We start from the raw sequence: 12224 nt of genomic DNA, 5'->3' as shown, positions 1-12224 counted from the left end.
CTATTTACAGTTTCAGGTTTCCGAGGCTTAGTTGGACGGCTTCCAGGGCTGCACCTGGCACTTAACCCTTCTTGGCCTGGGCAAAGTGAGGTCCAGGGTTACACCCAGTGCTGGACAAACGCCGTTAATCTGTCCTTCATGTATGGTTAAATCATGCACAGCGATGGAGGTCTGCGCAACTTGAGTATGGGCATTTGCTGCAGCAGAGGTAGCGGCCGCTGCAAGATCAGTCACTGGAACGGAGTCAGCAGCTGTGGCACTAGCAGTCACTGGAGGGGTGTCGGTCGTCAGGGCAGGGTCGTCTTTCATACCTGCTTCAGATGCGGTCCCTCCGGTGCCGGTCTGCTCTGCCTCCGCTGGGGTCTGGAACGCAGGTTGCAGGGCCTTGTGCTGCGACATTGTCATCTCTGCTTGCAGCATACCCCTTTCCGGCAGGGCCTTGCTTTCCAGCTTCGGAGCGCTGGGACTTCTTCCCTGCTCCGGACCAGATGAGACTGCCGACAGATGTCCGGTGAGGCTCCTGATGATGGCCTTCTTCCACCCGGCCTCAGTGCTCAGCTGCGTCCACCGGGGTCGGTCGCTGAGCTCGTCCACTCCGGCCTGCAGGAATTCAGCATCAGCGGTGGAGGCCTGGTTGCGGTGCCCCTCCGGGTGGCTGGGGGAGTCCTCTGCTCCGACCCCACGCTCCGGCTCCGGGCGGCTCGCCATGGCGTCCTCCATGTCGCTCGCTCCTTCTTCCTGGTCCTTTTCCCGCTCTCTTCTTCGTGGGCGGTTTCGTTTTCGTTGTCTCTGCCCACCATTAAGGATCAGGAGGCGGATCTCGGCTGCTGACGGACACGTCCTCAAGGGGCTGAGATATTTAGACTGGGCGGCCATTGTCTTTCGCGCTCTTCAGCTTGTTCACGCCCACTTCCACGCCCTTCTTCTTCTCCTGCGCTCTCCTTAGCGCTGTAATGGCGGCGGTTTTGGCGGGAACTTCTGGCGGCAAGTGGCAACACACAGTCCTTGTAATAAAGCACAGTCCAAGCACGATAAATCACAGTTCCAAGGCACACATGACCTGATTCTTCAGGCTTAAGTAGATCCTGTTCGTGACGCCAAGTTTGGAGCGCCCCCACACCGCCGCAGGGCCGAGGGGTACCCGGAGCCGGGCCTCTGAGTCTCAGTCCTGGGGTTGTCACGGTGGCTAGACCCGGTCCGTGGCCCTGTCTGTCAGTGGGGGACGTCCGGTGCAATAAGTCGTGTTGTAACGGTGCAGTTGTGGGGTGCAGGTCGCGGTAAATAACGAGGACACCAGGTTGCAGTCTCTTTACCTCTTTACTGGAGATCTCTGAGTCCTCAGTCCAGAATACGGTTCGCCAAGCTGCGCAAGTCCGGCCGGTCCAATGGCACCTCCAGAGTTCACTTCACAGGTGGAAATCGGTGCCTTCCTTCTTAGCGCTATGTGTTGTAGTCCTTCCCTGCTGTGCTTACGGAAAGTACCCCACAACCGTTGTGTCTGTTTCTTAAGTTCCCTCACAACTTGATTAAATTATGTTCTTCTAATCTTCCGTCCCTTCCTGATGTTACAGTTAGAACGGCACCCGTTTGTCGGATAGGCCTGGAGTTCTTCCGGGACCCTAGAGACGCCCCTCTCCCGCAATTGCCTCCCAAGACTTCATAGGTGATATGTGTTAGACAGCCCGCCTTAAACTGACTGTCCTGCCGCTGTTTAGAGTATTGCTTGAAGCTGAATGTTCTAATACTCCCTCGGCATTCCGGCCACCGGTAGTGCGCCTCAGTAGGGTGTTGCTTCGGTCTTACAGCACGACCCCTGCTGGAATTCTCCTATCGCTTGATCTCGTTTCTCACTCAGCACAATCTATCTCGCTTCTAGTCCTTTCTTGAATCCCGCCGCTTCCCGGAGCTGGCACAGACCCGTTACGTTCTTTTCAATGCCAAGCCTCTGTCAGGATCCCACCCCTGACAGAGACCCTACTGTCTATTCCTCCACAACACCCTCTGCCACTAGGTGTTGCTTCGTCCAATCCAGTCAGCTTTCTGATCTAACTTCCTGCCTGACCCCCAGTTTACCCACTATGGTGGGGAGTGGCCTAATGAATAGAACCCTTAGCTCCCCCCGGAGGCCCGGCTGTGAAATGTATTGGTGTCTGTGATACCTGATCAGATGAACTCCTTCAGTGCCATCGGACGCACCGTAGCTCCCCATAGTGGCGGAGCCACAGTACTGCAACGACCAGGACTCTGGGGCGCTGCACATGAGTCCAGGAACTTTACCTATGCCCTAAGTGATGTGGTTAATGGGATTGTCCATTTAACAACCAACACATGAACAAGTGATTGTGGCCAGATATGTTACATTTCCCTGTCGGCATATTGGATGAACATTGCGGTGGTCAGGGCCGAGTCCCAACTTTGCACGGCATATGTGCTACTGACACTGAGGATTATTGACCATACTTGTATCAGGGTTTCCTCTACCTCCTACACTAGTTCCTGCATCCGCTCATCCTCCATCTATGATATGCTCATTCACATCAGTCGGAAGCTCTGCAGCACTGTCTCAGCACAGCAGCAACAGCTTCTGCTGAAGCTAATTTGTCTAGGAGAAATACTGCACACCATGGCTAGTTATTGAAAGGAATACCAGACCATACAGATCTTTAGCTTTCACTGAGACATGGTTGTGTTTCATAATGGGCATAACCTGGTGGTGGTTGTGAAGCTTGGCAAGCTCACACACATAGAATACTTGGCCCATGTGCTCAACTTGGTAGTTCAGTAGATTCTGAAATTGTACCCACATTTGACAGAGCTTCTAGTCAAAGTACGAAACATCATCGCCCATTTCTACATGTCGGCTAAAGCTGCCGCCATTCTGGTAGTGTTGCAGCACCTCATTGACTCATGTGCGATGTGACCATATGCTGAATCTCCACACTACTCATGCTGGCAAGGCTTTGTGAGCAGCATAAGCCAGTTGTGGAATACCAGCTCCAACATGCAGGTCAGTATCCTCGTCAACCACCACACAAAAAAAACTTAAGAATAGGAATGAATGTCTGACATTTGTGTGGTTCTCTAAGACTGTGAGGAATCTACAAAGATAGTGAGCGACGATGATGCCATCATCAGTGCAACGATCCTGCTTCTGTGCCTACTTAAACAGTCACAATTAAACATAAAACTTTGCATGCAGACCAGGTGGAAATGGAGGAACATCTGAAACAGGGAGATAATACCCAGCCTAGCCTCCGCTCATTTGCTCAGCACAGATTGGGTTACAATGATGAGATGGAGGCTGGGGAAGAGGAGTAGGAAAAGGAGTTAATAGTACAAAAGAGGCTAGCACCTACAAAATATTCCTCCCATCTCTCCAATGTGGATGGGCTGATAATGGGAATGATGAGGAAGAGATGGAGCAGGAGATGGAGAATAGTCATCATTGTGGAGTCAGGGAAGTGTTGGCTATACAGACCTCAGCCCATATTGCATACTTTATGTACCACTGCCTTTCCAGTGAGCTTTGAGTTACATTCATCTTGGCCAAAAAAGAGTACTGATTGTACACCCTGCTAGACCCACACTACAAGGAGAACTTTGCATCTCTTCTTCTTGAGTCAGAGAGGTCTTCTAAAATGGTGCTATACCAGAAGGCCATTATGTAAAATATGCTGAAAAAAATCCCATCAGACAACGCTAGCGGCAGGGGGCAATGTTCACTGCCCAACCAAGGAGGAGACACGGGGGACAAATACACCAGGTACAGCAGTGACAGGGGTACACTGTCAAAGGACTGGGACAATTTCATGACACCCTACCAGCATCCATGCCCTGAGGACCAGGTATTTTTGACAAGGAGGGAAAAATTTTAAAAGATGGTCAAGCAATACCTGACCGAAAAACCAGCATACTCCCTAATTCCTCTGTGACTTTCAGCTATTGGGTCGTAAAACTGGACACCTGGCAGGAGCTTTCCCTCTATACCTTTGAGGTGTTTTGCTACCCTGTTGTTAGTGTCTTGTCTGAGCAGGTTTTAGTGTCACTGGACAGTCATAACAGACAGACCCTTTCTGCCAATCATAAAAATCTGCTAAAAACCCCACTATAAATAGTAAATCAAACCCCCCTTCATCACCCACTTAGTTAGGGAAAAATAATAAAATTAAAAAAATGTATTTATTTCCATTTTCCCATTAGGGTTAGGGTTGGGGCTAAAGTTAGGGTTAGGGCTATAGTTAGGGTTGGGGCTAAAGTTAGGGTTAGGGTTGGGGCTAAAATTAGGATTAGGGTTTGGATTACATTTATGGTTGGGATTAGGGTTAGGGGTGTGTCAGGGTTAGCGGTGTGGTTATGGTTATGGTTGGGATTAGGGTTAGGGGTGTGTTGGAGTTAGGGGTGTGGTTAGGGTTGGGATTAGGATTAGGGGTGTGTTGGGGTTAGAGGTGTGTTGGGGTTAGTAGTGTGGTTGGGATTAGGGTTAGGGGCGTGTTTGGGTTAAGGGTGTTTTTGGATTAGAGTTTCAGTTAGAATTGGGGAGTTTCCACTGTTTTGGCACATCAGGGGCTCGCCAAATGCGACATGGCGTCCGATCTCAATTCCAGCCAATTCTGTGTTGAAAAAGTAAAACAGTGCTCCTTCCCTTCCGAGCTCTCCCATGAACCCAAACAGGGGTTTAGCCCAACATATGGGGTATCAGCATACTCAGGAAGTATTGGACAACAACTTTTGGCATCCAATTTCTCTTGTTACCCTTGGAAAAATAAAAATTTGGGGGCTAAAAAATCATTCTTGTGGGAAAAAAATATTTTTTATTTTCACGGCTCTGCGTGATAAACTGTAGTGAAGCACTTGGGGGTTCAAAGTTCTCACAGCACATCTAGATAAGTTCCTTGGGGGGTTTAGTTTCTAACATGGGGTCACTTGTGGGGGGTTCTACTGTTTAGGTACATCAGGGGCTCTGCAAAAGCAATGTGATGCCTGCAGACCATTCCATCTAAGTCTGCATTCCAAACGGCGATCCTTCCGAGCTCTGCTATGCACCAAAATCGTGGTTTCCCCCCACATATGGGGTATCAGCGTACTCAGGACAAATTGGACAACAACTTTTGTGGTCCAATTTCTCCTGTTACCCTTGGGAAAATACAAAACTGGGGGCTAAAAAATAATTTTTGTGAAAAAAAAAAGAATTTTTATTTTCATGGCTCTGCGTTATAAACTGCAGTGAAACACTTGGGGGTTCAAAGCTCTCACAACATATATAGATAAGTTCCTTGGGGGTCTACTTTCCAAAATGATGTCACTTGTGGGGGGTTTCAATGTTTAGCCTCATCAGGGGCTCCCCAAACTCGACATAGCGTCCTATCTCAATTCCAGTCAATTTTGCATTGAAAAGTCAAACGGTGCTCCATCCCTTCCGAGCTCTGCCATGCGCCCAAATAGTGGTTTACCCCCACATATGGGGTAACAACATACTAAAAACAAATTGCACAAAAACATTTGGGGTCCAGTTTCTTCTGTTACCCTTGTGAAAATAAAAAATTGGGGTCGAAAAATAATTTTTGTGAAAAATATGATTTTTTTTTTTACGGCTCTACATTATAAACTTCTGTGAAGCACTTGATGGGTCAAAGTGCTTACCACACATCTAGGTGAGTTCCTTAGGGGGTCTACTTTTCAAAATGGTGTCATTTGTGGGGGGTTCCAATGTTTATGCACATCAGGGGCTCTCCAAACGCAACATGGCGTCCTATCTCAATTCCAGTCAATTTTGCATTGAAAAGTCAAACGGCGCTCCTTCCATTTCGAGCTCTGTCATGCGCCCAAATACTGGTTTACCCCCACATATGGGGTATCAGCATACTCAGGAAAAATTGTACAACAACTTTTAGGGTCCAGTTTCTCCTGTTACCCTTGGTGAAATAAAACAAATTGGAACTAAATTAAATTCTTTGTGAAAAAAGTTAGATGTTCATTTTTTTTACAGGAAAGAAATATATCTTGGTACCGTGTTAGCCAGTAGATAGAAAAATATTTAGAATTGAGAGTCCTCAGTGGTTGATACCTTTTAATGGCTAACTGAAAAGATGGTAACAAATTGCAAGCTTTCGAGACTACACAGGTCTCTTCGAGACCTGTGTAGTCTCGAAAGCTTGCGATGTGTTACCATCTTTTCAGTTAGCCATTAAAAGGTATCAACCGCTGAGGACTCTCAATTCTAAACATGGTAATTCTGCTTCATGTCACCTGTCTTATCCATGGTTTTTCCTTTTTTTTTTTTCTCTATGCTATGTTGTGCACAAATATGTGATTCTTTAGAATTTGTGTTAGTCTTTGCCTGATGAAGAGACCTGTGTAGTTTTGAAAGCTTGCAATTTGTTACGATCTTTTCAGTTAGCCATTAAAAGGTATCAACCACTGAGGACTCTCAATACTAAACATTTTTTTTAAACATTCTAAAAATTCCTGTGAAACACCTCAGGGTTAATAACCTTCTTGAATGTGGTTTGGAGCACCTTGAGGGGTTCAGTTTTTTGAATGGTGTCACACTTGGGTATTTTCTATCATATAGACCCCTCAAAGTGACTTCAAATGTGATGTGGTCCCTAAAAAATAAAGGTGTTGTAAAAATGAGATATTGCTGGTCAAATTTTAGCCCTTATAACTCCCTGACACAGCAAAATTTTGTATTTTGTGTAACATGTCTCTGTAATTTAAGGACATAAAAATTCAAATTTGGAAAATTGCGAAATTTTCAAAATTATCGCCAAATTTCTGTTTTTTTCACAAATAAATGCAGGTAATATCAAAGAAGTTTTACCACTATCATGAAGTACAATTTGTCATGAGAAAACATTGTCAGAATCATCAGGATCCATTGAAGCATTCCAAAGTTATAACCTCATAAAGGGACAGTGGTCAGAATTGTAAAAATTGGCCCGGTCATTAAAGTGAAAACCACCCTTGGGGTTAAGGGGTTAAGGGTGTATAGATAACTCTGCCTGCAGTTAATTTGCACTGTGTTCAGTGCTATTATGAGTGTAAGAGTAATTCAACTATACTTTAGTCACAATTCTTGAATGAGGCACTCCAGCTTATGCCTTCAAAGATGTATGGATAACCCTGATTGTAATTTTTGGCAAGACTTGTACTTAGTGCATAACCTTTATGAGCCTAAGGGTACCACTGCGTTACTATTTGGTTTACTTACATTATAATCTTTTAAATCCTTTTTACATTTTGCCTTACAAACAAGTCATTATACAGGAAAGAATGTTTCTTAACATTTTTTTCCTATAAACTCCAATTTTTCGTCAATACCATTGTTCTCAGCAACAATCTGGGAGTCAGAGATGCTGCCAGAGGTCTTCCACATGCCATTCTCCTTCCATTCTGTACTTCTTTTTGTAGGGTCTGCAGGAAAAAATGCTCAGATTTCCCATTGACTCCCACTATACTCGTTACTCAAACCAAGCATCCGAGCATTAGAAATTGCTTGGTTAGAGTAACGAGAATTTTAGTGCTCACTCATCTATAATTATCATATCTTTGCTATGTAAACGGTATTTGAATTGCTGTATGTTGGGATTATTTTCCACCTTTTTAACTTGGATTATGTTGTTATATGTATTATTGCCTGGGGCTTTGTCTCATTTATTGAAATATATATGTGCTCTATATGGGAGGGATTCCCCTTCAAGCAAAATGAAAAATCATGCTGCAGGGAATTGTGGGGAAGCCCAGGCTGCTATGCCTGACACCACTAGCCCGCTGAATGAATGTGCAGCATGTGTGAAATGGCTCTGGGTATGTGAGACAAGCAATCCGTATTGTTCTTATTCATTTTTTTTTTATTATTTTTTTGTGAAGAAAAATAAAAAAAATAACCATAGTGCAGAAATTAACACAATTGCCTATCTTATAAAGCGTGTTTTGTGAAGGGATTTTTTCACAATTCCTTGATGTAATGGTCTGATATTAGATGCATACATGCCACCTGAATACAATGACCTGTTTTCGGCATTGTTATAGTCTGATTCTGCTAATTGTGCCTAGCTAAATTGCTTCATTGTTTGCTGGGGAGACCAGAAGTTACTTCTGAATTTAGGTCTATGAAAGCCAGAATGAGGCTCTTATAGTCTTATACTGAGAGCTAGTGACTTCTGGGTCAAATAGCAACTGTGGTCACAAGATGTCAGAGGAAGACTTGGAGTGACAGTAGTAAGAACAAATGACAGAAACTGGTAGCTAACTGGTAGGGAACAGACATTTGTGATACCTCTCCAGGGGAGAAATTAAATAAAAGACTGGAGTGTGTTTTTAAGTAGCTTAAAACTGCGATAACTCCAGTGTGTAGTTAAATGTGTGCCGTGTTAAATGGGCTGTTGGTTACTGACTGACTTCTATTTTCCAATAGCCATATAGGTTCAAGTCAAAAGGACATTACAAAGGTTGGGTTCCCATTAAAGAGCTCAAAAAGAGTTCAGTGCAGTCCTTGAAGACCTCCAAGTGTTGTACACATATTTTCCAGTGAATTAGAGGCTTTGCAGTATTGAAATTTGCTACGAATTTATGAGGTACAGAGTTAATTTTTGGGTAGAATTCAGCAAAGTTGGCAAATTAGAATTTCAAAATATCCACTCATCTCTAGTCTATGGTGTTCAACTGTATCTCTAACAGGTTTCATTTTATTTATGGAATGTTCCACTGAAAATTGTATTATAGAGTTGTTATGAGAATATGCAATGATGTTTTGGTGATTCCAAACTGTCAAAGACACACTCAACAGAGCACTTATGAACACAGAAAAAGTAATAAATTCCTTCTGATTAACAAATTCAGTAAGTTCTCAACCATTGTTGAATGTATTACCCAACTATCACTGAGGAGTAGTGATGGGCGAACATAACAATACTTGAACCAGGACCCCATTCAGATAAATGGGGGACCTGAACACTCGTTGTTTGCTACGCTGTCATTTGCATGCATTTGATCGGCGGTAAGATTATTACCAGCGGTCAGAAAGCTGCAGTTCCCACATTGTCTGATGACAACTTAAGCCAGTAACTGTGACCAGAAGTAAAAAGTTTACCTCTGGTTACAGAGTCATCAGCTGATGTGAGAGTCCTACTCCCATCAGCCTACGCCTGCTCCCACTAATAACAGCGCTGATTAGAGTATTCACCAGCCAGCGACTGAGCTATAAATAAATATTTTTTTTATTAAATAATGTGGGGGTCTCTTCTGCGGGATGCAACCCTTAGCTGTCAGTTTTATAATGGCTGGTTATCAAGAATAGAAGGATCTCATGCCATTTTTTTAACTAATTGAATAGCTACAAAAAATGGTGTGACCTCCTCCCTTTTTGACAAACAGCCAAGCTAAGGCATACAGCTGGGGGCTTTTGTTGTCAGGCTGGTAAGGGGCCATAAATATTGGCCCCCCAGCCTAACAATAGCAGCCCGCATCCATCCAAGAAAAGCTGCATTTATTAGATTGTGCTTTGCCCGACTCTTCCCACTTGACCTGTGGTGGTGGCCAGCAGGGTTCTTATTTGTGAGGTTGATTTCACTTTATATTTTCAAGTGACATAAAGCCCAGCAGTTATTAATTGAGAGGAATCTATAAGACACCCATCAATTACCAACCCCATAGTCATATTGTCGATAAAAAGTGAGTATTTTTGTTATTTATTATTTTCAATTTTTTTTTTACAGGGGATGAGGGCACCAATGTAATGGGCAGAAGGTGAGTATAAATGTATTTGTTGTTTTTAAATAAACTTGTAAAATGGTGTGTAATTTTATTTCAAATAAAGGACTTTATTCTTGGTGTTTTTTATTGACAATACGACTATGAGGTTAGTAATTGATAGACATCTTACAGATGTCTCTCCATTACTAACCTGTGGGCTTGATGTCACCTGAAAAAACAAAGATTACATAAACCCCACTAATATGAACACCACTTGGCCACACCACAGGGCAAATGTGAAGAGCCTGACAAATAATAAATGTGCTTTTTCTATGGAAGCTGTGAGCTGCTATTATTAGGTGGGGGGGGGGCAATATCCATGACCACTTACTTTTCTGAGAATACCAGCCCTTAGCTGTATGCTTTAGCTTGGCTGTTTGTCAAAAATGTCAAAAACTCCACTCCCTTTTTTAAAATTATTTATTTAGATAATTTAAAAAAACAGAGTGGGGACCCCTTTATTCTTGATAACCAGCTATGATAAAGCTGACAGCTGAGGGTTGCAGCCCGCAGCTTTCACTTTTGCCATGCTGGTTATCAATAATAGAACAGACCCCACATCATTTAAAAAAATATATGTATATATAGCACAGGTGCTGGCTGATAAATAATACCATCAGCTGCGCTTGCTCACACTGTTATTAGCGGCAGCATGCGTAGGCTGATAGTAGCAGTACTCACATCAGACTATGCCTGTGACTGGAGGTAAACTTTTTACTTCAGTGAGCGCTGCCCGTCCTCTGTCCTCATATGCAGTCTAGCTGACTGCGCCTGTGCCGCCACCCTGCCTATGAATCCTCGCCCCGCTGTGTCTTCTGATTTATTCTCACTGCGGGGCTGGGATTCACAGGCAGGGCGGCCACACAGGCCCAGTCAGCTAGACTGCTATGAGGACAGAGGATGGGCAGCGCTCACTGTGCCTGCCCAAGGCAGGAGAAAAGAGCGCAGGCGCCGGCTCATTTCAAAACAGCGCTGAGGAGGCGGCGCCCGGCTCCAAGAAGATTTGAGTGACGGCTGTGCGGCGTCTGCAGCAGGGGGGAAAGGCCTGCCTCCAGGACAGAAGAAAGGTATTTGGCACTAATTACAAAATGGATTATTTCTGCAGTTACAGCACCAATAACTAAAAGAGCCACCTTGTCAGAATGCAGCATTACTGCTGCACAAGGTGGCTCTTTTAGTTTCAAACGCCTGGGGGGGTGACAGGTTCCCTTTAAATGTTATCTCTAGCTCATTTAATGAATATTCACACACTTTGGGGTTAGAATAAAATCTAAGTAGATATTTATTTTCTTTTATGTTTCATTGTCCTAAAGCTCATCAATAAAAATCACAATCCAAATTATCTCTTGACAATATTCTTAAGACATTATCATGATTTCATATCTGAGTTTACAGAATAAAGTTGGAGAGCAAATTTTATTTTTTACCTGCATAAATCTGCTCCTGTAATATGCTGTGATAATCTTGAATGCAGCAGTGGGATTAGTCGGAGATCACACCACCGTTTTTCCCATCGGAGGCCAGGTGACGCTGGCCATGAAGAACAAGATAAAGTATCCTGTAAGAGAATGTAAAAGGACAATAAATCTGTTTAACTTGTTTGAACATTCTTTCTTTCATTATAGCGAAACTATAATATAACCACATGCATTGTTAATAAAAAGCACTCTATGCACATCGCATAGTTATATGTAAATGTATATAGACCTTAAATGAAAATTAATAAAGTCCCTATGAGTCTTTATAATGGACCAGCTGAACTTCATATACCACCTTATGGTGTTTATACAAAGTGTATATGATATAATTGGAGTTAGTCAAATTTATTCAATGGTAATTTAGTTCAACTCAAATTTTTCAAAAATTTATCCACCCATATTCTCCAAAATATGGATTTTTTTTTAATTTGCTGCATGTAAATTCAGAAAAATGGCAGCCAACTGGGCATAATTTTGCTGAGCCATAGAGAACCATAAAAAGTTAAATAATAATAGAATAAAAAATGTCTTAATACCTCAATGCTCACCTCTCAGCCACCTCCACTTCAAACTCTTCCTCGTATGGTCAGCACCTTCTCTTCTTTCTGCCACCACATGCTGAAACACAGGGCTGCCTCACAATAGGCCGGGATGTCTGAATTACATCGTGACATCAAGACATGTTTGCCAACTATAACATAGGCATTCTAGGTCAGGACTTGACCTATTAATATGAGGTCTTCTTTCTGCTTTTGTTTGGTACCTTCATGAAGAATCATTACTTCTCATTGATGTCATGTTAAAGTGTAAGAAAAAGCAACTCTATGGCCCTAATTCATCAATACAAGCATTATTCATACTAGTCTTGATGAGGGGGCCTGTTGGCGTTAGAGGCACCTTATTCATTTGTAGACACACGCCTCTTAATGAATCAGTCACGTCTTAAAAGTGGTTTGCACCTGCACAAATCCTACTCCAGTCACTGACAGGAAT

At 43.4% G+C, this 12224-nt stretch overlaps 1 protein-coding gene across 4 annotated transcripts in view; it reads right to left on the bottom strand.

Moving 5' to 3' along the window:
- The window catches only part of SNTG1 (syntrophin gamma 1), a 1080379-nt gene that overhangs the window by 136021 nt on the left and 932134 nt on the right, over positions 1–12224 (bottom strand). For all 4 annotated transcript variants that reach the window (XM_077270476.1, XM_077270477.1, XM_077270479.1 and 1 more), the window contains one exon: positions 11181–11311. In XM_077270476.1, coding sequence (XP_077126591.1) covers positions 11181–11311 — 131 coding nt within the window. The remainder of the gene's footprint in view (positions 1–11180; positions 11312–12224) is intronic.

Source organism: Ranitomeya variabilis, chromosome 6, assembly GCF_051348905.1.
Source record: "Ranitomeya variabilis isolate aRanVar5 chromosome 6, aRanVar5.hap1, whole genome shotgun sequence".
In the NCBI taxonomy this organism is placed as follows: domain Eukaryota; kingdom Metazoa; phylum Chordata; class Amphibia; order Anura; family Dendrobatidae; genus Ranitomeya; species Ranitomeya variabilis.
The sequence above is the reverse complement of the archived record's forward strand: the minus strand, read 5'-3'. Positions and strand labels throughout refer to the sequence as shown.